Source organism: Sturnira hondurensis, unplaced genomic scaffold (genome assembly GCF_014824575.4).
Source record: "Sturnira hondurensis isolate 20B ecotype Veracruz unplaced genomic scaffold, ASM1482457v3 Scaffold0014384, whole genome shotgun sequence".
Lineage (NCBI taxonomy): Eukaryota > Metazoa > Chordata > Mammalia > Chiroptera > Phyllostomidae > Sturnira > Sturnira hondurensis.
In genome coordinates this window covers 30,142,237-30,164,851 of record NW_028087015.1, presented here as the reverse complement: position 1 = coordinate 30,164,851, position 22,615 = coordinate 30,142,237, and the positions used below count along the sequence as shown (strand labels likewise).

The following is a 22,615-nucleotide window of genomic DNA, read 5'->3' as shown; positions in this document are numbered from 1 at the left end:
GGATATTTTATTTAAAGAACTGGTTAAAAACAACAGCCACAAAAGAATTGTGAGCAATGGGGTTAGTCTCTGGGGGTCCCTTCAGTATTAGCTGATCCCCCATTCTCTAGTTGGGCCGTATCTCCCTGTTGCTGGCCCAGGGACCTTTTCTCTCCCCTCACTGTAAGTCTGTCTTCTGAAGAAAAACTTCATGTCTGATTTCTGCTGTCTCTTTAGTCTCCTGTCAAATTTTCCTACCAAGCTGACCACTGATTGGTTAACGTGCAACAAATCCATCTCTGATTATGTCATGATGGACAGGAATAAGTTAACATGTTACGTAACCCAGATATACTTTAATGTGGACTTCATGGACACTGTGCTTTCACTCAAAGATTCTTTTTGTAGGATTGGAACATGTAATCTCAGTAGTAGAAGAAAGAATAATTCCACAGCTGTCTCAAAGCCTGTAGGATTAAACCTAGAGGTAAGGAAAAAAAAAAGAATCATTGCTCAGAAAAGAACACGATTTAGTGCTTATGTCCAATGATTAGGATCACTGAACAGATCAGGTAAAAAAAGAAAAACAGTAATAACACTCAAATCACCTGACCCCAGACTATGCTTTGGTTACCAGTTTACCTCCTTTAAAGAATACATGCTCGCCCGGCTGGTGTGGCTCAGTTCCTTAGAGCATCATCCCATAACTGAGAGGTTGTGGGTTTGAATTCTGGTCAGAGCACATATCTGGGTTGTGGGTTTGATCCCTGGTCCAGGCACATAAAGGAGGCAACCAATCTATGTCTCTCTCTCTCACACTGATGTTTCTCTCTCTCATTTCTTCTCTCTCTAAAAGAGAAAAAGAAAAGCAATGAAAAAATGTCCTCAGGTGAAAATAAATTTTTTTTTAAAGAATACATGCTATAGTGAATCTATGGATTTTTTTTCATTTTGGTGTCTCATAATCATGAACAAGAAATTCTTGCTTGTGGTTTTGTAGATATAGCTGAATAAATTATATTCTTATGAGGAACTACCGAAGCAGTAAAAATTTCTAGTCTTCCATTTCACCTGAAAGCCTTCCTCTGAACAAGCTGTTAGAACACGTCCAGAGATGCCTATCACGGGACTATATAACAGGATAAGTTGACTGTGGGAGACGAAGGCCGAGATTAGTCACTCACAGGCTGGCAGCATGAAGACCAGGGAAGGGCTGCGTGCCAGGCTGACAACCACGGGATGAACTGGCATTCACCCCTGCTCTGGTTAGGCACTTATTTCTTGAGTTTTCCACAGACTTTGTTAATAAAAGTACAAAATAAGGAAGTTTGGAATACAATTTTTAAAAGGAGACTTAAAGAGTTTATTCATGGTGTGTTCCTTACAGATTGTTAATTTCCCAATAGAGAAAATCATGGTTAACTCAGTTGGATAAAGTTTGAAACTAAAGATAAGCGAATACTGAACATGTTAAGTACCAAATACTAACTTAATGAGTACTTTCTGGTTTGGTTATGTACCTGCTAGGTATCTCAGAGTACCTGGACTAGGGTGAATTCTTACTAGACAACCATTCTGGTTTCCAAGTCTCCAGTGATAACCAAGACAACCAATCTGCTAGCTACAGGCTTACTTCACTCAGTGCTTCTGAGATAAGGCTTATACTAGCACATATTGTATTGCTAACACATTCTTACTGCTCTCCCACCATATATGATCTCTCCATGGGCTGCTGTGGGTGTCATTGTACAGGAGGATGGGGAATTGGAAGTGATTTTAGTTACCCAAAGAAGTAAAGGGTCAGTCTGAGATTGAAGGTACTTGGAAGCAGCAATAAATATGCAAAACTTAACTGCCAGATTTGTCAGCCTAGTATTTTGTATCATGTCCTTTATATATTTTGACATTAACAGAAAAAAAACCAGATTCTAAAATGCAGTGGTTCATCCCTTAGACCTCATTATTCTGGCCTCACAATGTGCATCACAATGAAATAAGTGACTAAGGATTTTGAATACAAGTAAATATAGAAGCTCTATATAAATATGCTTGTTGAATCAAGGGAAAGAAAGAAAAAGCTCTGAAGAGCTGTTTATGCTTCCTTTCATCTGAAGTGCCATTTTCTCTGTACATCAGATAACATATTGATTTCAGTGTACTTCAGTTCTCAATTTTCCATAAACCATGAAAACCTTAATGATTTCTCCAAAGCTCAAGTGAGAAACAATCAATTAATTTTCCCAGTAGTTCAACTCTGTCAAAATTAAAGTGCTATTTTAATGAATTTTCAGACATTTAGGATCTACACAGCAGCAGTTTAATGCCAAAAGCCTTTCTTTTACCATTGCAAGAAAAGTTTAAATATATACCAATTAAAGAGAGAGTTCAAATGTTTTAAACTTTGTTCTAGGCATGAACATGTAAGTTGCTTTACATGGCATTTCTTCTAGGGTTTAACTGAATGCTGAGTTCACAGCAGCTCTGAACAGAACTGGTGTAGAACCATCCACAACAGTGAATGAAGCACAAGAGCTACTACCCACATGACACTATTCCTCTGTGTTGTGATTTGAAGGATAACAAAAAGGGCTGTCCCATTTTCCCTATAGGGCTGATCTTATTCCTTCTGACTCAGCGGTTCCACTGTAGGGAGTATATCCTAAGAATCCTGAAACACCAATCCAAAAGAACCTATGGACCCCTATGTCCATAGCAGTGAAACTTACAACAGACAAGTGCTGGAAACAGTCTAAGTGCCCATCAGTGAATGAGTAGATGAAAAAGTATGGTACATTTATACAACAGAATACTACACAGCAAAGAGAAAGAAGAAATTTTTGCCTTTTGTGACAGCATGGATGGAACTGGAGACTATTAAACTAAGTGAAATAAGTCAGTTGACGAAAGACAAATAATATATGAACTCGCTTATAAGTGGAATCTAATGAACAAAATATATTACAAAGTAAAACAGAACCAGAAGCATAGAAACATGGAATAGACTGATAATGGTAAGAGGGGAGGGGAGAGGTGGCCACTGGTTGAAAGAAAGGGAAGGGATTAGTCAAAGAACGAGTATGAATGACCCAGGGACATGGACAATGCTGTGGGGATTGACTGTGGGATTGGAGGGTGGGGTAGGTAGAAGGGGGCAAAGGAGAAAAGTCAGGACAGCTGTAATAGCATAAACAAGAAAATATTTAAATTGAACATGAAAAAATAAAATAGAATTCCCACAGTTAATAGCACCTTTTACAAGTAAGACAGTTTTCAAAGGCCAGCAGTAAAACTTCCTGGAAGGGAAAACAGGCTGGGGAACTGAACATGCTCTCCTGTGCACACTAATGGGCAATAGTAAATTAACAGATTAGTTAATCAGACTAGTTAACTGTCACGCAGAAAGCAAAGATTGCCATGGGGAAGGTGCGCTTTGCAGAGAGTGGAGAGGAGGTGAGAAGGTCTGCATCTTGAAGTGGCAAAAGGAAGGCTCCAGGGAGAAAGAACAAACAGTAGTGATGGCAAAGGGATCGCTGAGAAGGGTCAGAATTTGAAAAGGCTGCGGGCAGCCTCAAAGTAAAATTCCTTCCAGGCTGCTCTGAATACGACTAAGAAGAATAAAACACCACAACAGTAATTGGAATAGTGAAATGAGTTAGAATAGAAACAAATCACAGGCAGATAGGAGCTCCTAGTCCATTTCATTAGCAGAATATGCAGTACATTTTGCTGAAGTCCAGTGATGTTGCTTGTTTGATGAAATTCAATTTGTTGCGGGCACTGGAAAATCCACTGTGATCCTGACAGGGTGCCACCATGGCATTTCGTTTGGGTCTACTAGATTTTTTTTTTCTGGTTTGTTTGTTTGTTTCACTTGGGTTATAATGTAAAACTCATTTAATAAGTTAGTAAATTTAAGAAAGTTGTTTTGGAGCATCTTTAACTCGTTGATGATTTTCCCTTTTCACAAGACTAGGCTTCTCACAGTTCCTTCACAAGGAGAGGCATTTTCTCTCACCCGCAACCATTAAACAGACCAATTTGCACTCTAGCCTTTCAGGGTGGCTATAAATGGTCACACTTCTTGGTGCTCATCTGGTCTATTGTTGTTCATTAAAATTTTGAAGGCATCTCTCTACCTACCTGTTAATCTTCCACAGGCATTTCCCTGATACAGGTCCTTTCTGGTCTCCATGGGGCTGACTGTAGAGTGCGGTGCTAGGAGAACCTCGGAGCCAAGCCCTGAAGCTTCCCGCCTCTTCACTTACAGAAAGCGGGCTGGCATTTCTTCTTGGAAGCTGACCTGCTTCGTGGTTTCTAGGAGGCGTTCACTATTATCATTCTGAACCAAGAGCGGTTATTTCTCCCTCCACCTTCACTTCCAGCCACATGGCTTCTTAAAGCTTAGGCAAAGGGGTGGGCAAATGGAAGAGACTTGATTGTTATTCACGGCATAGATAAAAATGAGGAGGCAACAGTCACCAAGTGCAAGAAGGAAAATCATGCCATAAATCTTGCGCTACTTTCCATTTACATAATCAGCAGCAAATATCACTGGTAGTGCTTAAATAATGTAAATATAAATTAGGAGTAACTCTATCCATGGACCTTAATGAAACATCACATATCATAAGTATGGAATAAAAAGGCTCATTGAGCAGATTTTTAAAAGTCAAAGAGAATATAAAGAAATGCTCATACGTGCATAATACATATGTGTTAGGAACTGCACCATCAATGCTGAGACTGAAGTTTTCAGGTTGTAAAAACAAATAAGCTTACAAATCCCTAAGGGACCTTTTTTTTTTCTTTGAACTTTTTGGTATATCATACAGAAACTGGTCTGAGTTAATATTCCTGGGGATTTCGGTGGATTGGCTGGCTTGGGCCCCAGAGCTAGTGTGGAAATAAACGCTACTTAGTGTTAAGTTAAATGGGAGGTAGATTCGACTTCACAAAATGCTTTATTCACGCTCTTTGCTGGGACTCCCTGCAATTATGAGATAATCTACTTGCTTCATTCCAGATGTTCACTTACTGTTACTGTGAAGGAGGTAAGTGAACATTAGTGAACATTGCCCACAAATGGGAATAGAAACACTCTAGAAAACTCAAATTATTCATAAGCGACTAGTCTGCAGATGTGAGAATGAAACTCAGAGGTCTCAAATTCAGTTTCTTAGCCTATTTACTTCAGGATGCCTCCTAGATATCCTAACTACAGGGTGATTGGGAAAAATCACAAGTCTTCAACTGCTTCTTTTCACTATTGTTTTGAAAAACAATATTTACTAAGATTTCTTCTATATTAAAATGTAATATTGCTTTTTAGAAAAATATAAAAATATATGAAAACAGGCTAAAATTCACAGATAATGCTAACACCCAGAGAGAACGTGTTTTGATGAATCTCTTCCCCCACTAAAAAATAATTGGATTCATAATATATATACGAGTACATATTGTTTTTCATCAATCTATAGATCCAGATCATCTATATTAGCACCTACTATAATTTTATGCACTATTAAGAATCAAGAGAAAAAACTGCAAATGCTAGCTCACAATACTTAGACTTGTGGAAAACAAATCCTCTAGATACAGTTTTTATCAAATATTTTGAGCTTGCATAAATAAAAATAAGTGAAATTAACTGATGAAGTACTCCTAAGATTTTATTATATTCAACTTCAACTCCTATGATTCACTCTGTGATTCACTTTTTGATGTTTGTGTTTTTCTGCACGATTATCTTCTCTCTCCACCAGGATACTGGTGATGTAGTATTTCTTGAAAATATCCTGCTATTGTCTCCAGAATTTGACTTTAGCTAATGTCCCCCATTTGCAAGTTTTAATACACATGCACAGGCACTGAAACTACAAGAAGTACTATAATTTTAAGTATGTAAAAATATGAAAAACGATGTATCTTAGAACTCATGAAATATAGTATATGTGTAATTCTCTGTTTTCCATTTTTCACTGAACTTTATATCATGAGAATTTACTATCTTTTGAAAAAATATTTTATTTATTTATTTTTAGAGTCGGAGAAGGGTAGGAGGAAGAGAGGGAGAGAAACATCGATTGGTTGATTGGTTGCCTCTCCTATGTGCCCTGACTGGGGACTGAACCTGCAACCCAGGTATGTGCCCTCACCAGGAATCCAACTGGTGACCTTTCACTTTGCAAGATGATGCCCAAGTAACTGAGGCATCACACCAGTCAGTGGTAGATTTACTATCTTTTATTTTATTTTGTTTAAAGATTTTATTTATTTCATTTTTAGAGAGAGGGGAAGGGAGGGAGAAAGAGAAAGAGAGAAACATCAATGCGTGGTTGTCTCTTGAGTGCCCCCTACAGGGGACCTGGCCTACAACCCAGGCATATGCCCTGACTGGGGATCGAACCAGCTACCCTTCAGTTCTCAGGCTGGCACTCAATCCACTGAGCCATATCAGCCAGGGCAAATTGACTATCTTTTAAATTCATGACATTTAAGTGTTTTACAACAGTTAATACAATTTTTGTAAACAATTCCCTATTATTGAACATTTAGGACCTTTCCACTTTTTGTCATTATAAATAAAGATGTGATAAACATCTTTAAGCATAGGTCTTTGATAATTTTCTTAAAAGACAGTTCCAAAAATAGCACAATATGTAAAATGATATGCAGTTTTAATTTTTACATATTGCCAAATTGCTTTCCAAAATGACTGTATGTGTCTGTACCCTATGTAGCAGAATAAGTGGGCACACTGTCTTTTAATCAATGTTTTTCACTATTACCAATAGTGTGTACTAATTAGATCTTGCCTCTTGACCAACCTACCCTTTCCTTTAATTTATTTTTATTTGTCACCTGTCACCATGATAAAGAATTCCTTCCCCTTTCTGGCATTTACTTTTCTACTGATCCTATGAACCTCAACTAAGAAAGTTCTTAGTGATTGCATCGTCAATCTATACTAGATGTAGCTAGCTACCTTAATTTTCCCTCTGAAGTCAGTTTTCTTAATCACTTCATTGCTCTAATTTTTTAGATACTCTAGGGGCTAAACCTGAATTCATTATTAGAAGCTTTTTGTCATGAATGTAGGAACTGTCTATTTAATTTTCCTGATGAAATGCTCATTTATGTCTAGTCCTCTATTCCATTAGTCATTTTGCTTTTATTTATCATCATAATAATTTTAAAAAATCATTGTTCTCCATTCTGACCTAAAAGGCTTCTTTCAAAGTATTGTCAAGCTGTATTGAAATAAGCAAAATTCCCATCACTAGTATGTTTATGGGCCAAGTCTTCACGATCATTGGAAGTTTACTTAGGAAACGACAACTGTTCTTAACATTCATGCTTTCAGCAAGCTTCCATGGGGCACACACTATGAGATGTGATGCTCAGTGCCCATGGCAATGCCAAGAAGCATAAGGTACATTCCTGGCCCTATGATAATCATAGTAACAAGTGAGACTTCATGGATTCTTCCTGCGTGCCAGGCACAGGTCTGAGTGCTTGACCCACACTGCCTCACTGAATCTAACCAACAAAGATATGAGATTGGTCGTATTATTACCATCTCTATTTTATAAGTAAGGAAACAAGGGCAGAGAAAAGCCAGTAATTGCCCAGGATTACACCCAGGAATCCGAAGCTAGACTACTGTACTTCAGAGTCTGCTTGACACATGCTTCCCTATAAAAACTTATAGTACAGCAGGCTAGATCAGACTTATACATAAGCTGTAATAAAGTACCATATACATGAAGATACAGTAGTACAGGGGGGTGGGAAAATGAGAGAAGGTAAGATCTAAAGAAGAGGTAGAATATGAATTGGCCTTGAAAGATAGAATCAATTTTGTGTCGGGTAGAGATGACAGTAGGTAGAAATGAAAGTGAATAGTTTAATGTGGGGTGGAAAGATTAATTCGAAAGCCCAACACCCCTGGGCTCAAATTCTGACTCCAGCAGTTGTAAGGGGACTTCTTTTAGCCTCAGGCACTCAACCTATTTAAATTCTAATGAGCAAAGATATATAAGTTGAGAAGCATATTATATGTTTAGGGAATAGAAGTAATACAAGGTAGAGGGTTTTTCAGGGGGTATTGGGGCGTTTCAAGGAAAGAAGGAGGGAGGGAGGGAGGAGGCTTATGTGGGGAGCAGTGGTGGCTAAAGACAAGCTGAAATAGGTATGATGAATTATTGGGAGACTTGCGAGAAGAGCAGAGAGATAACTTGTGGTTTTATTAAAAGGGAAACAACAACAAGGCAATGTTCGTGGGAAAGAAGGAGAGAGACACTAGAATTACTTCAAGAGTAGATTTGAAAGAACTTGGTAGTCCCCAGTTGGGGATTTGGGACTGAATCAAATATTCCTCCAATTTTTGCCCCAGGGGCCCGAAATGATGATAACGCCTTTTGCAGAGAGAAATTGCAGTTAGTTTGGGAGTGAATCAGTGTTGAAAACTTGGGTGTCAGCAGAACAGATTACTTTTTTGAAAAGTTTGACTGCAAAGGGAGAGTTTGAATGTCAGTAATCCTAACGTTAATTTAGGAAGGTAAATCTCTTTTTGGATTAACACTTTCTTTTCTTTAGCAAAACCAATGTTAATTATATATTATGGAATCTTCTCATTCGTCTCAGGACCTTTATTCTGTTTTTGGAGTAGGCATCCCTTTGAGAACTTGATGAAAATTAGAGACTTTCTTGTATCCAAAAGCATGTATGTGTGTGGAGAGGGAAATTATAAACATAGGTACGGAAATTTGCATACCATTTTAGGGAGTGTTTGAAGCCTAGCCAATGAACCCTCAAAGACTGTCCTGCACAACTTCTTTTTTAACCAATGCATTAACATCTATTCCCAACTATAATTAATGACATGTCAGTAGTGTGCTAATTGCCTTACCTATAATAGCTCATTTAGTGCTCACCATGACATTGTCATATAGGTATTACATTTGAAACATAGGGGAACTCAGAGTTAGGTTAAAGAAATCGCCCCGAGTTGCACTGTGAGGCCAGCAGGCTCAACACCCAAGGAGAGGTGATGTTTCAGTTGAAAGGCAGCCAAAGGCCGATATCCCTCTTCAAAGGCCGTCAGGCAGAAGGAATTCTTTCTTTCTCCAGGGAGGGTCAGATCTTTTGTTCTAGTCTGGCCTTCAGCTGTTTGAAATAGGCCCACCTGCATTAGGGAGGGCAATCTGCTTTATTCAGTCCACTGACTTAAATTTCAATCTCATCTGAAACACCCTCCCAAATAACGTATGACCAAAAATCTGGGCACCTCATACAGCTCCCCCTGCCCACAATCGAGGTGACACAAAATGAACCACCGACGTCTCCCCGACTCCAATCGCTTTGCCCTGTGCTGTCATTTTAAAGTACACTCCACTGTTTTTCTTCGACGAACTTTGAGTTTGCTTTCACACACGCCTTACTTGAATGAATCTTGTTAGATTTCTTCTCTTTCATGGTCCCCCTTTCCCCAGTTATATTCTCCTCACCGAAGATTTTAAAGTGAATACTGTCTCAATCATTTTGTTTCCTTTCTGTTCTCTTTCCCTCGCCCCCCTAGAAGACAAACTATCCAAGGAAGCTTTGGGGTTTTGCATCAAAAGTGAGGCATCTAAAAGAATGTGTGCGTACCCACTAGGAATGCATGTCAAGGGTTAAAAGACTTTTCAAGTCCACTGCATGCCACAGGAAAAAGGGCACGCTTTGGTATCTGTGTTGAAACTTCCAGGCGGCTGCTAAGTAGGCAGTGTGTGTATTCAGAAAAGTCAATGCACGATTAAAAAAATATTGTGGATGTTTTTAGGCCCTGGAGCCAATCCAGAATAACAGCTGGGATTTTATGTCTCCCAGGGGACTCCTCAGACTCATGAAATTCAGTCCCAGGAAGTCATCATCACACTCCGTTAGAATGAAAGCCCTGGGAGCAGGAGACTGGAAGCTCAGCTGTGAGGATACAAAGGAGTTCAAAGGGAGGCTGCTCTTCCTATCAGATACATTTTCAATTTTTTAAGTGGGTGCATCCACATAAGTTTGAAAAGTAGATCAAGCGATAAAATAAAGTTTTTAAAGGTTTTTTTGTTGTTTGGTTTTTGTTTTTGTTTTTCTACCAGATGACAGAGGCACTAGCAGGAAGGGAACAGGTTTCTTCTTCACTTTATTAAAAAAATTTTACGTAGAAAAGGAAATTAAGCAAGGCCACGCTTAGGACTACATCCTATGGCCTGTGCAACCAACTGTGTATTCGGGTTAAGGTGAGATAATTAATTTCAGTTAAACTTTCCGTTTTGTAAACCCGTAGTATAAGCCCATTCAAATGGGACAAATAACTTACAAAAACTTATGTTCAGAACAGGAGCACCAGTTCTGACCAGCCGGCTCAGGTGGTTAAGGGTTGTCCTGCAAAGTGAAAGGTCACTGGTTTGATTCCAGGTCAGGGAACGTGTCTGGGTTGCAGGCCAGGGCCCCGTTTGGCTGCAGGAGGCAACCAATTGATGTTTCTCTCCCTCTCTTTCTCTCTCCCTTCCCCTCTTTCTAAAAATAAATAAATAAATTAAAAAAGAAGCACAAATTCTTAATATTGTATAAGTGAGCTGATGTCTAGAAACAGACACTGCAGCTGTAATTGTAGTTAAAGCCTTTAAAGGAGACTGAATTTCAAATTTAGTAAAGGAAAAAAATAATATATCTTATTTTTATCCTGCTGGCAGGTGGGTATCTTCCTCATAAAGGTCCCTAGCATCACAATTTCCTCAGAATACATTTTCATATATGATGCTTCGAATATGAGATGACTTCAACAATAGACAAATACATGACTAAGTTTTCAATGATTTAGTTATCTCTTTTGTCTCCGGTTTGATATTATCAAGTGATAGATAGGAGTGTTGTGAAGAAGATTCACCAAGGGCCTATTTCCCTGAGGTGATATTCTAGGGGTAGCCCCGGTGAGGTTAAATCCCATCATCATCAACTATCACTGAATGTTTGCTGTCCCTGGCTCCGAGGATGCAAAGACATAAGCCATATTCCCGCCCGAGCGAACTCAGAGCCTCAATGAGGACTTAGATGTACATACAAAGATGATGCAAGGTTGGGTATTGTTGAAGGTAAGTTCGGATAACGAGTACGCTGAGGTTGGGGAAGATAGGAATCTATTCTTCAGAGTTTCTTTACCAGTCTCAGTTGCATAATCTGAAAAATCATGTCTGACCCTAACACGTAACAGGAGGTAGTAATTTGACCTTTGAGTATTTAATTGTAATTCAGATCCCAGGTTTTTAGCTCAGAGTTTAACACATAGTAAGAATTTTGTCTACCTGAGTTAAAATACTATTATTTTAACAGTTGTGCCCTTGTGGTGTGGCTTTCTTTGGTTTGGAGCACCGAAGGTTGCGAGTTCAATCCCCAGTCAGGGCACATGCCTAGGCTGCAGGTTTAATTCCCAGACAGGGCACGGATATGAGGCAGCCAACCAATGTTTCTCTCTCTCTCTCCGTCTCAAAAAAGATTTTAACAGTTATCAGCTGGAACTCCCTATCAACTGGTATTTGTCACTCATCTTGGCAGGACAAGTGCACCACTGAATGCAACCATGGGAGTACGGTTCAATCCATACCTTAGTGGGTAAGTTTTCTAGAGTTATGCTTGTTAGAACAACCATACGCATATAAAATGCTATATAAGATACTATTAAAACAAAAACCAACACGACCAATGCTAAAACCCTGGGTCTTTGCCAGCACACATACACCAGCTGGTTACGCCCGGGTTTGCTCTGTCCTTTTTGGGGAATCAATGGCAAATGCCTTTCTCCACATGAAGGACAGTGGGACTAGATCTTGAGACAAGATTAGGCCAAGACTGTTTCAGGACAGAGGGTGGATCACTTAAGGGTCACAGGTGTGATGTTCATATTGATTTTCTGGATTTTATTTCTCAAAGAATCTGGAAAGAAGGTGTGAGCAGCGCACACCAGATTTCTACTGATAACACCCTGGGATGGTTCGACTCTGCCCTTCACTTAGCCCTTCAGTTCTCTCACTCTCGAAGCTCCTGGACCTGGGCCTCTCTAATGCTTAGGAGAGACGGCCCCTCGGCCCCTCGGCTTTGGCATCTGGGCATTTCTGTAATGACAGTCAGCAGCCCAGCCAAGAAGCAGCAGCAGGAGCAAACATCCCAGCTTGAGAAGATTGCTTATGCAATGTCAGAGAAAAAAATTCTATTTTGTCTTTTGTAGTTATTAAATTCTCTGGCTCTATTATGTCTCCAAGAGAAGAGATCAAGAAGTCTGGCAAGAGCCAATGTCCTCACGTTGGGAGAGCAAACTGCAGTTTCTTCAGAGGCCAAAATAAACTGCAGGTCAGAGAGAGTTACCAAAGTGCAGTGGTTGGTCTCCAACAACTTGCGCACCAGTAGTTGTAGCCTCAGGGTCCGAAATTCCTCAGTCCACCTCAGCCACTCAGGAGGTGAACACAGAGGCATTATCTAGCCAGGACCCCTGCCTTGAGGACGATGGATGTCATAAGTCTGCAGAACGTGCAGTTGCCAAGTGTCATTTGGAAGACTGTCAGGAGCCCCTCCTAGTCTTCTCCTTTTGAAATCACAAGCAAGTACCCTCATGCCTGGGCAGAATCTTTCAGGCTCTACTCTTAGGCTGTCTCTCCACCCCTGCCCCCACCCCACCCCCCCGCCCCCTCACCACCCCATCCATTCTTCCACCGATATCCAGTGAGCCTATGACAATGGAAAGCAGCTAATCATAAAACCTGATCATAAAGCCCTTCTTATTCTTTAAGACGCAATGAAATATTCATTCAGTCAAGGTCTCCTTGCTTCATTTAAAACAAAAGAGGTTCTCTACTCACACCTTTCCCATCCCACCAGAAAAATGTATTCCTGGAACTATTATTGCTGGTCATTCCGAAAGTTACTTTCTCCTTAGTTGAGGAGCGAACTCAGAGAATCCAAAGCTGCGAAGTCTGGACTTGGGGGAGGGGGCGACAGGCAGGGCGGGGGAGAGCGGAGAAGAGGAGGGACTAGAGGGAAGGACACTGCCCTCCACTCCTTCGAGGTCGTCGCCCAAGCCGGCGGAGCGGCCAGTTGGGTTTGGCGAGGGAGGAGTGGTAGCTGCAGGGGAGCGGCGTGGGTTCCGCACCCGCGGCTGGGTGCCAGGCTCTGTACCTGCCGGGCCCTTCGCAGGCCTGCCGCCCGGGGCGCGAAGGGTGTGAGCGCGCGCGCCCCTCCGTGCCCGCTCCGCTTCGCGCGCGTCTCGGGAGAGGCTCCGCCGAGAGGCGGTCGAGGAACCCGCAGCCTCAGTCCATCCGCCGGCGGAGCTTTGTGCGGCGGCTCCAAGTCCCACCTGCTGGTGGCGGGGAGACAAGGAAGGGGAAGAAGCAGGAGGAGGAGGGGAAAGAGGCGGTGGCGCGAGCCCACTCCTCCCACCGGCGCCCACCTCCCGGGGGCTCCGCAGTCCCGGCTCTCGGCCTGCACGCGCCCCCCGCCCCCGGCCCCCGGCCCCCGGCCCGGCCTGGAGTCCTCACCGCGGCAGCCGTAAAAGGGCTCATCGCTGCAGCCCTTTTAGCCGGGCCCTGCCGGCCCGGCTGCCGCCACCCGGGGCCGCCGGCGAGTTTAAGGCGAGCGCGGGGCGCACGGCGCCGCCTGGATGTGCCCGGGAGCCGCCTCGGCGCCCCAGCCCCGCTGAAGAGCCCCGAGTGCGCAGCAGCGGGCGGGAGAGGGCGAGAGCGAGGCGCGGCGAGCCGCGGAGAGAGGGATCGAGCAAGCCAGCGAGAAAGAGCGAGCCTGAGAGCGAGCGCCGAGAGCAGGCACCATGCCGGGGTGGAAGAAGAATATCCCCATCTGCTTGCAGGCGGAAGAGCAGGAGAGAGGTGAGTGAGGCGCAGCGCGGGGGCGGCGGGGGACTGGGGTCCGGGCCGGGAGCCCCCGGTGCCTCCCAGTCCCCAGTTCCCTCCCGAAGTGTTAGCGGGCCGACGGGGGAGGGGCGCCGCGCCCACTGGTGCGGCGTGCGAAGCCAGGCTGTGGCGTGCGAACTCAGATGTCTTTTTCCTTTTTCTTTTTTTTGTGGGGGGCGGTGGGGGAGAGGGGTGAGGAAAGGGATAGTGGTGTAGCAGCCAACTTCTTGCTTAAAGAAAGATATTTCTGGGGACAGCAGAAGGGGAACTTCAGCTTCTCCAGGGCCCGCTCACACGTGCAGCCTGGAGCTGCTGTGCGCGAGGTGGGTACTGGTGTTAAGGGTTGGCGGGGGCGGGGCGGGGCGGGGGGAGCGGGTTGCAGTGCTTTAAGTGACTTTTCAAACTTTCCTCCTCCTCCTGCGGCCGCCTTTGCGGTGTCCCTGCCGCTGGGTGGGCTTCGATGGTGCTGCCAAGCCCAAAGTTGCTGGAGATTCTGGTTGGAGGAGGAGGAGGAGATGGAGGAAGAGCGCGGGGGCGGGAAGTGGGCGCTGCCGCAGGTCTCCCGAGGGAGTAGGGGGAGGTGGAAGGCTGTGGCTAGGCTGGGGGTCTGGGACTGGGAGTGACGCCTCGGAGATGAGTTATGCGCGAGCGTAGTCCGGGCTGTCAAGTTAATACCGCAGGACTGCGGGCTTTTCACAGTAACTGTCTATTTTCTTTGAAAAAGCGGCTCTCCGTGCCAGGTTACTTGTATATCTTTTGTGCTTGACCACAGTGCTGGGCTCATTGCTTTTAAGTGACTTAACGGGGAAGAAAGTTGAAGGCCTTTTGCACCCTAAAGGCTTAGTGCTGTTGAGGTCATTTCATGGTGTTTGGTTGGCGCCGAGGTTGGCCAGGGAGTTCAGCTCGGTAACCTGGATATGACATGCTGAGTGCACCAGAATTTCCAATACAGGCCCCAAGGGGCTGGCGAGGTGTGCGCCGTGGCTCTGCTAGCATCCGGAGGGACCCTGGGTAGCGAGGTCCACCAGGGTTGTTTCCCTGCTCCTCCCACCCTAGCCTGCCTGTCCTGGCTTCCAGGAAAATGCTTTAGACTTGAATGGGTTTCAGGATGCTGGCTTCCCGTGGGCTGTGGCTACAGTGGTCGCTGAGGTTAAAGGGTCCTGCCAGGGTAGGCGGGTGAGGAAAGCAGGAGGCCAAGTCTAGTGTTTGAAGGCATAGTTGTCAGGGAAGCTTGCTCCAGCAGCTTCATGACTTGGTATGGAGGGTGGCTTGGTTATTGAGCATGCCAGAAGTTTCGGGCTTTGGAAATAATGCCTCCTACTGAAGAGCCGATGCACGGTTTCCAGTTTTTTTCTCTAGGTGGCACAACCTGTCTGGCTTATATCCTGTTTAATGACTCAGGGAATTCATCCCTATTAAACCATTTCCTTAATAGAAATGTGTGTACATTTCCAGCACATTTTCTGATGAGCGACTTTACGTTTAGCTACTCAAAATGCACCCCAGCCTTAAAAATGCTTTTCCCTTTAGTTAACTGTATCTTGAAAGTTGCAAATAGCGGTGCCAGCTTATAACAAGGTAAAAGCACGGAGCGCAAGCGTTCTGTCCAGCGTGGAGTGAACGTCACAGTGCACTTGGTTCAATGTATCTGTTTGCTAAAGAAAGCACCGCAGTACTGCCAACACACTTAATGGGAATACTGAAATGAGTAGATATTTGGACTGTGACAAAATGTATCTTTTAGAAATATATGGTAACTTTGAAAGGCAATCAGCTAATCTGTTTGGTGGAGATAAGACTGAATTTTCTCCAGAAGGTAAAAATCTGAGTCAGAAGTTGTGTGTTCTGCCATATTATCCCCCGTGGGAGAAAAAAGGGAACCTTTGTTAGTTCATGTCTTTTTTCACTTGAAAACTTTCTTAGTTTTTGCTTATATTATGTGATGCTTTTCTGATTGGTATTGTTTTGTTTATGATACTTCTTTTTGAGGTTCTGCTTCAATGGGAATGTATAAATATGTATGTTTTAAAATCTCCTACTTTGTGTTTCAATTGTGTGAATACATATATAAAGACATTTAAATGAACTGATTTTTAATGCATGTGTCAGAGCACACTGCTTGAGACTGGCTTATCTTTTGGAAATAATTTTATTGTAAAGTAGTGAACAATGTTTTCTGTTTGTATTTGAAATCAGATTGTATTTAACTTTTTCTTTGGAATTTACAAATTTCATTGATTCAGATAGTATTGAATCAAGTTCTTGTTAAATATAAACATAAAGATTAAACTATCAGGCTGGGGGACAAACACATTTTAAATTTTGTCTGGGCGTAACATTGACCAAAAAGTCAGTTTCTAATATGTCACCATTAAATTCTAAGGTTCGTTGTATTCATATAACCCTTGCTCTTTCCACATTCTCTACACTCAATGTACTTTGAAATATTCTAAAACCCATTATGGAGACTACTCTTAACGTGACTTTTTTAATGCAGATTTTATTGAGCTAAATCTCTTTCTGAAACTTAATGCAAAGTAGTACAGGCTGCTGGCTTCTTTAGGGACCAAGTATTTGGACAAGTATTTCTCAGTATTATCCTTTTTTTTAAAAAAAGTACTAATCTCAACTCAAAGATTTTAGAAACTCACTTTCCTGATACTGGCACAGACAAAGAGAGGTTTGGCCCATCTGTATAAACTCATGCGATAGCAACACAGCATTTGTAACCTGTGGTTGTTGTAGCAAATGCGGTCGCTTCCAAAATGACATGTTAAGATTCACTTGTGTACAGAGACATACTAGTAAAATCCAGGACACATGTCTCTGTCCTCCTCCCAGTTTTCTGCCTGAGCTGATAAGCCTGATTCATTTAAAACCACTTAATACACTTTTGGGTGAATGTTTTGGGACAAGAAAGATGATTCTGAAAACTGTTCTATTTCATATCACTTGCAATCAAATTAAATAATTTATTAGTTGTTTAATCTTCTTATTAGCTGACCATATATAATAGGAATATAGTTGTTAAGGAAAATCTCAGTGTAAAGGGATAGATCCCTCAGTGATTAACGATGCCTTCCTTTTACCTTGTGTGCATACAAACCTGTGCACAGAGTCCAGCACAGATAATGCCCCTTTCTTTATGACAAAACCTTCCATTACAAAATCATAAGCATGTAGTTCTGTAACATAACAATAGTACACTCAAGCACACCCTATCACATTTTAGGTGAAATATTCAAATTAAAACTATAGATTACTACACCCATGTTATTACCCTACCAGCCTCACTCGAACAGGCGTTACTTCTGCCGGACCCTGTATGTTCGCCAGGGGAAAGTGTAGGCATTTTGTGTAGCTCCTCTTCCTCTCGCCTTTCTGCTCTTCTCCTAAGTTTTGGAGGTTTACAGGTGAACTCAGGAACTTCTCTGTAGACTTTTCTAGGAATTACTGTGTCTGAGATTTTGCTTCTGGTTTGTTGAGTGAGATATTTGGTTCTCTTAGCTATAAAGAATTAGCTTTTATAAAATACTTACGAGAAAGTGCAGTGGGCTTAAATAGCGTGCCTTTATTATTGGGTTGGTCTGTTTCATTTTCCACCTCATGAGACGACCTAGTGACCTTGCCACACACAACCTGCTTAACAAAAAGTCCAATTTGAAAGTTGAGTTTTGACCTGGGAATGCCGTGGGGAAAAGAGCGGAAAGTACACGCGTGGAGCGTCTGCTTGTGTGTCAGGCACTGTGCTCGATATTTCTCATGCACTGTTCGGTGCAACCTTACCTGTAAGGTAGGTATTATTATTATTTACCCTGACAGATGAAGAAACCGATCTTCACAGAAGGAATAATATTTAACTAAAGTTGCAAAGCTGAGAGTTAGGGCTCCAGTTTCTGAAGAGATAATTCAAAAAAGTTAAACTTCCTGAGATGAAGTTTTTAATTATATTTCATGATAACATCTTATGGTTTTTTTAAAAACAGAATTTTAATAAACTGCACCAAATTTTTCATTAGAAGAGTTTTTCAATTACATATATTTGGAAGAGGCTTCCAGAGTATATTTTGGGCTTTTGACAAACTGACTTTGCTACATAGTTTTATTAACTCTAACCATAAGCATGGAAACACTAACATATTTTTAAGTAGAATTATTTGATTAAACCTAACTCATTTAAGCGAGTGGTTTTGCCACCAAAGATTTGACATAATTACACAGTTTTCCTTCCTTTCAGAAAGTATTTCTCTTGAAGGCGAGAGTTAACAAGAATTAGGTATTCTTCCACAGTGCAACAAACTGGGAAACAAGTATATTGTGCATTTGCTCTTCTGCCAACATTTTATTTAATTAAAGCCATCCATCTGAACTCTCAGCCTGCCCATCTCTCAGAAGGCCCAGTGGCCAAAGGGACTTGAGATGCTGCTTCCTTCCTCGGCAGCCTGATTGAAAAAGTATCAATGGTAATTGGTAAAGGATATTGAAAATTGAACATCGTGAGTTCTAACACTGTTATATTAAATGCTGGTGATGGCTGATGGTGGAAGGCATTTGGGATTTGAGCAATTTATTTTTCAGGTAAATTATAGTAGTAGTTTAGTAATACAAAGTGCAGAAGTAATAGTAATGCAAAGTAACACATCTAACAGAGAGTGCTATTCAAACGCTAAAGCAAAACCTGGTTTTTGATGTCTTGTTTTATCTTTCACTGAAGTGGATTTCTTCTTAAATTCTAAGGTTTCCTAAATATTAAAATGCATAAATACACTTTTCCTTATTCAAGAGAACTGCGTGTTTAGGCATGTCTGTGACCAAATGGTGCTGTCAGTTTTATGGGACAGTTAACATTCTTTAACTATATCTACCAATTAAAATGCACTCAATTGATTTTCTTACTGCCTCCCATTTCAGCAGTGATTAGACTTTAAGCACCAAACCAGGTGTTGAATAGCACGTGACGATGTGGCTCTTCTCCTGGGTGGGTTCCTTAACCACACCCAGCAGCGGGCGGAGCAGGAGATACTGGAGGTTGACTAGCAGTGTGTTTAAATCCACTTCAGCACTCCCAGCTCTTTTTACCGTGCAGATCCATCGAATTCTCCTCTTCAAGATGAGGACAAGTACCTCTTCCTCAAGGGAGGATTAGATGAAATTAACAAGTGTGGGGGAATTTATGGCAGTCACTTGCATAGTTCAGGGAATTGCCATTCATTTTGTATCTTGACATAGATCTGTAAACTCAACACCTCAACGTGTCCTGATGATGAAATGATAAGTTTTATTCTTTAAAGACTTCGTTTAGTTAAAAAAAAAAAGAGGCCAGTGTTTTATGAAAAGCTACACTGAAACACAGACCTTTAAAAGGCCAAGGTCTTTGATATATTCTAGTCTGACTCTCATGAAAAAGAAGAAACTCCAGTGCAGAGGGAAATGTATCCAAGGCAACACTGTGTGCATTAAGGAGACATTTATTGCCTGCTAACTGCCATGATGGATACTAGAGATGAAGAAATCATGGCTGTCATTTTCGAGGAGAGTCAGTGATACGACAGATGACTCAGGTACAGCCTCCCTTCCCTGGGGCAGAGGAATGCTAAGGGAGCAGAGAAGAGTGGACCGTGCCCAGGGCAGGTGGGAAGAAGGAAGATTTTGAGGACAGTTCTCGGAGGAAGTGGGACAGAGAAAGTGTTAAAGGGTTTGAAGGAAGGGGAAGAGTTTAGGGGGGATGTGACGACGGATATTTCAGACAAGGCGCCTGTGTGCTCTCAACTTCTGCAGAAACTAGTATTCCAGGAGCTACTACTTGTTTCTTAAGAGGCTGAAACATAGAATATGCACATGCATATTGACTGTTAAATATGAATATGCATTTCCCCATGAAGTGGGGAAAGTGGGTGGGAGGAAGATGGGACTCTCCAGCCAGCTTTGGGTGGGCCTTGTAGGCCATACTGAAGAGTTCTGATTGTATCCAGCAGGTGACGAAGTGTTAAAGGAAGGACTTCCAAGAAAGAAGTGAAGGGATCAGATTTGCATCTTAGGTTTGCCTTGGCAGCAAGGGGGAAAGGGAGGTATGGAGGTAAGAGGCTGCTGCCCTGTTTCAGGCCTTGCAGGGATGCTCAGGAGGCCACTTGGTGAGCAGGTGGATGTAGGAAGGGTGGAGGTGGAGGTCTCTGGTTTAGGTAGTGATTAGAATCAGAGTTGTGTCTGGAGACCCAGTGCCGTGTTACAAAGCCTGGTGTTCTCTCCACCACATATTGCCTTTCTTTCCCTCCTCCTCCCAAGTCTATGTAGGGGGAAAATGTAAACATGATCTGGTAGAATAATGTAAAAATAGAGGACCACCAAAGTGGTTGGGTACCAGACTGGTCTAGCCTAATATACATTAGTTTTTTGTTTTAATTATATAAAATCCATATGGTCTCTAATCCTAAAGGAAAAATAATTATTATTCTGGACATTTATGTCCTAAAACTACTTTGGAATTTTAAGTGATTTTTTTAAAGTGGAGGAGAGAAAAGTAGTAATTATTTTATGGAAATGTCTTCCCTAGTAATAGAATTTGGTGGATTTAAAAATTATTAATAAAGTTTTAAATACTTTTTATACTGGACTCAAGATTGGAAAACCAGAATTAAAGTTTTCTCTTAGCCATATTCCTGATTATTTGGTTGAGGCACAAACTGCTTGTCTGAACTTCCCTTTTCTCATCTGTCAGGTAGGAACGATTCTTGGTATACTAACTGCCTGGGGTTATGTTGCTGGTGAAAGCTATCATTGTTACATGGCTAAATTGCAAAGGGAAGAAGTTGTTGAAAGACTGAGATTCTTCAAGTACTTTTGTCTAGGAGTTGGTGCTTTCTGGATAGAGGCATTATCTGCATAACTTGTTTCATAAACTGGAAATTTTCATTAAAAAATCTTAATTCTTAGTCTTCCAAAATGAACTTCAACTATGTTATGTTCCCCCGGTAGGCTTCCATTTATAATAAAATAATTCAAATGATGCAAATTGCAATATGTAGCCTCACAGTTCCTCAAGGCAGCCTCTTTCTTGGCTGTGCTTGGAAAAGGGCAGCTCAGATGCTGAGTGGAGCTTGCCTTGACCCTCTGTCCTCCATTCCTGCTTCTCTCCATCCAGGCTTCTGACTCCAACCCAACACCCAAGAGAGCCTTGCTTCTCTGAGCCAAATCATGGATGGAATCATTCTAAGGGAGGTCCCCACTGCCGACTTTTAAAATTTATTACTCTATTTAAATATTTACTAACAGAAAACTAGGACTAAGCTCCTAATGGTTATAGCTTTCACCCAGCCACAAAACCAAAACAGATTTTACAAAGGAAATACAAACAAAAATATCAAAAAATCAATAACTTTAGTTAACATTTATTTTGTGTAACTTGATACTATTTGCTGGAAACTAAATTCCCTCTTGCAGTGTGAATATGCTACTCGCTCCTATGGGAAGAAATACTGTCTTTTTTTTTCTTTTTAGTTGAACTCCTAGGGAACCTTGGTTTTAACAGCCTGTTATCTCTTTGGGAGTGGGCACCTCATTTACATGCAAAGTCCTCTATTCTCATTGGTCCGTTTCGCAACATTGTGATCCTAGGTGCAACACCCAGCAAGGCACTGCAGTTGGTGGCAGTATTAGGCAGCGTACTGGTCTGCATTAGTGCTTTTACACTGTCGCTGGTAGGGGAGGAGGCTTTTTTTTTTTTAATCTCAGTCTGGCATAATCATCCTGAAGCACACTGAGTGTGCCATGTGCAACTCCCAGGTGTCTGGCCACCTCTCTGCTTGTCCATGTCCTGTTCACTGAGATGAGCTCATTCCTCACAGACTTCCATGTTGGGCAGTGTCAGCGTGCTCTAGGATTTGTAATCGCCTGCCCTCATTTCCAGTTCTCATCCAGCCACGGACAGGCCATAAACAGGGTTCTGCCTGGTGTTGTCCATAGATCACATTTCTTTTTAAAAAATTGTATTTTATTTTAATTTTTTTAAATGAAAATTTCTTTCATTTTATTTTTTAATGGTTTACCTGATCAGTTTAATCTTTTCTGTATTTTAATGGTATTTTAGAGATTATGCTATTACAGTTGTCCTGATTTTTCCCCTTTTGCACCCCTCCACCCAGCACCCCCAACCCCTCCAGGCAGTCCCCGCACCATCGTTCATGTCCATGGGTCATGCATAGGTTCATTGGCTACTCCATTTCCTCTACTGTACTTTATATCCCCATGACTCTTCTGTAACTACTTATTTGTACTTCTTAATCCCCTCACCTCTTTACGCATTCTTCTACACATCCCTCCCATCTGGCAACCATCAAAACACTCTCTGTATCTATGAGTCTGTCTCTATTCTTCATTTGCTTAGTTTGATTTTTAGACTCAGTTGTTGATAGATATGTATTTGTGCCATTTTATTGTTCACAGTTTTGATCTTCTTTTTCTTAAATAAATCCCTTTAACATTCCATATAGTAATGGTTTGGTGATAATGAACTCCTTTAGTTTTTTCTTGTCTGGGAAGCTCTTTATCTGCCCTTTGATTCTAAATGATAGCTTTGCTGGGTAGAGCGATCATGGCTGTAGGTCCCTGCTTTTCATGACATTGAATATTTCTTGCCATTCCCTCGTAGCCTGCAATGTTTCTTTTGAGAAATCAGCTGACAGTTTTATGGGACATCCCCGGTAGGTAAC

General features: G+C 41.9%; 1 protein-coding gene across 1 annotated transcript in view; it reads left to right on the top strand.

The window, feature by feature from the left end:
* The first annotated feature begins 12,956 nt into the window (after positions 1-12,956).
* GRIP1 (glutamate receptor interacting protein 1) overlaps positions 12,957-22,615 on the top strand; it is a 666,005-nt gene continuing 656,346 nt past the window's right edge. Inside the window, exon 1 of the mRNA XM_037063095.1 lies at positions 12,957-13,886. Within this exon, the coding sequence (XP_036918990.1) occupies positions 13,829-13,886 (58 nt within the window). The 5' untranslated portion in view covers positions 12,957-13,828. The remainder of the gene's footprint in view (positions 13,887-22,615) is intronic.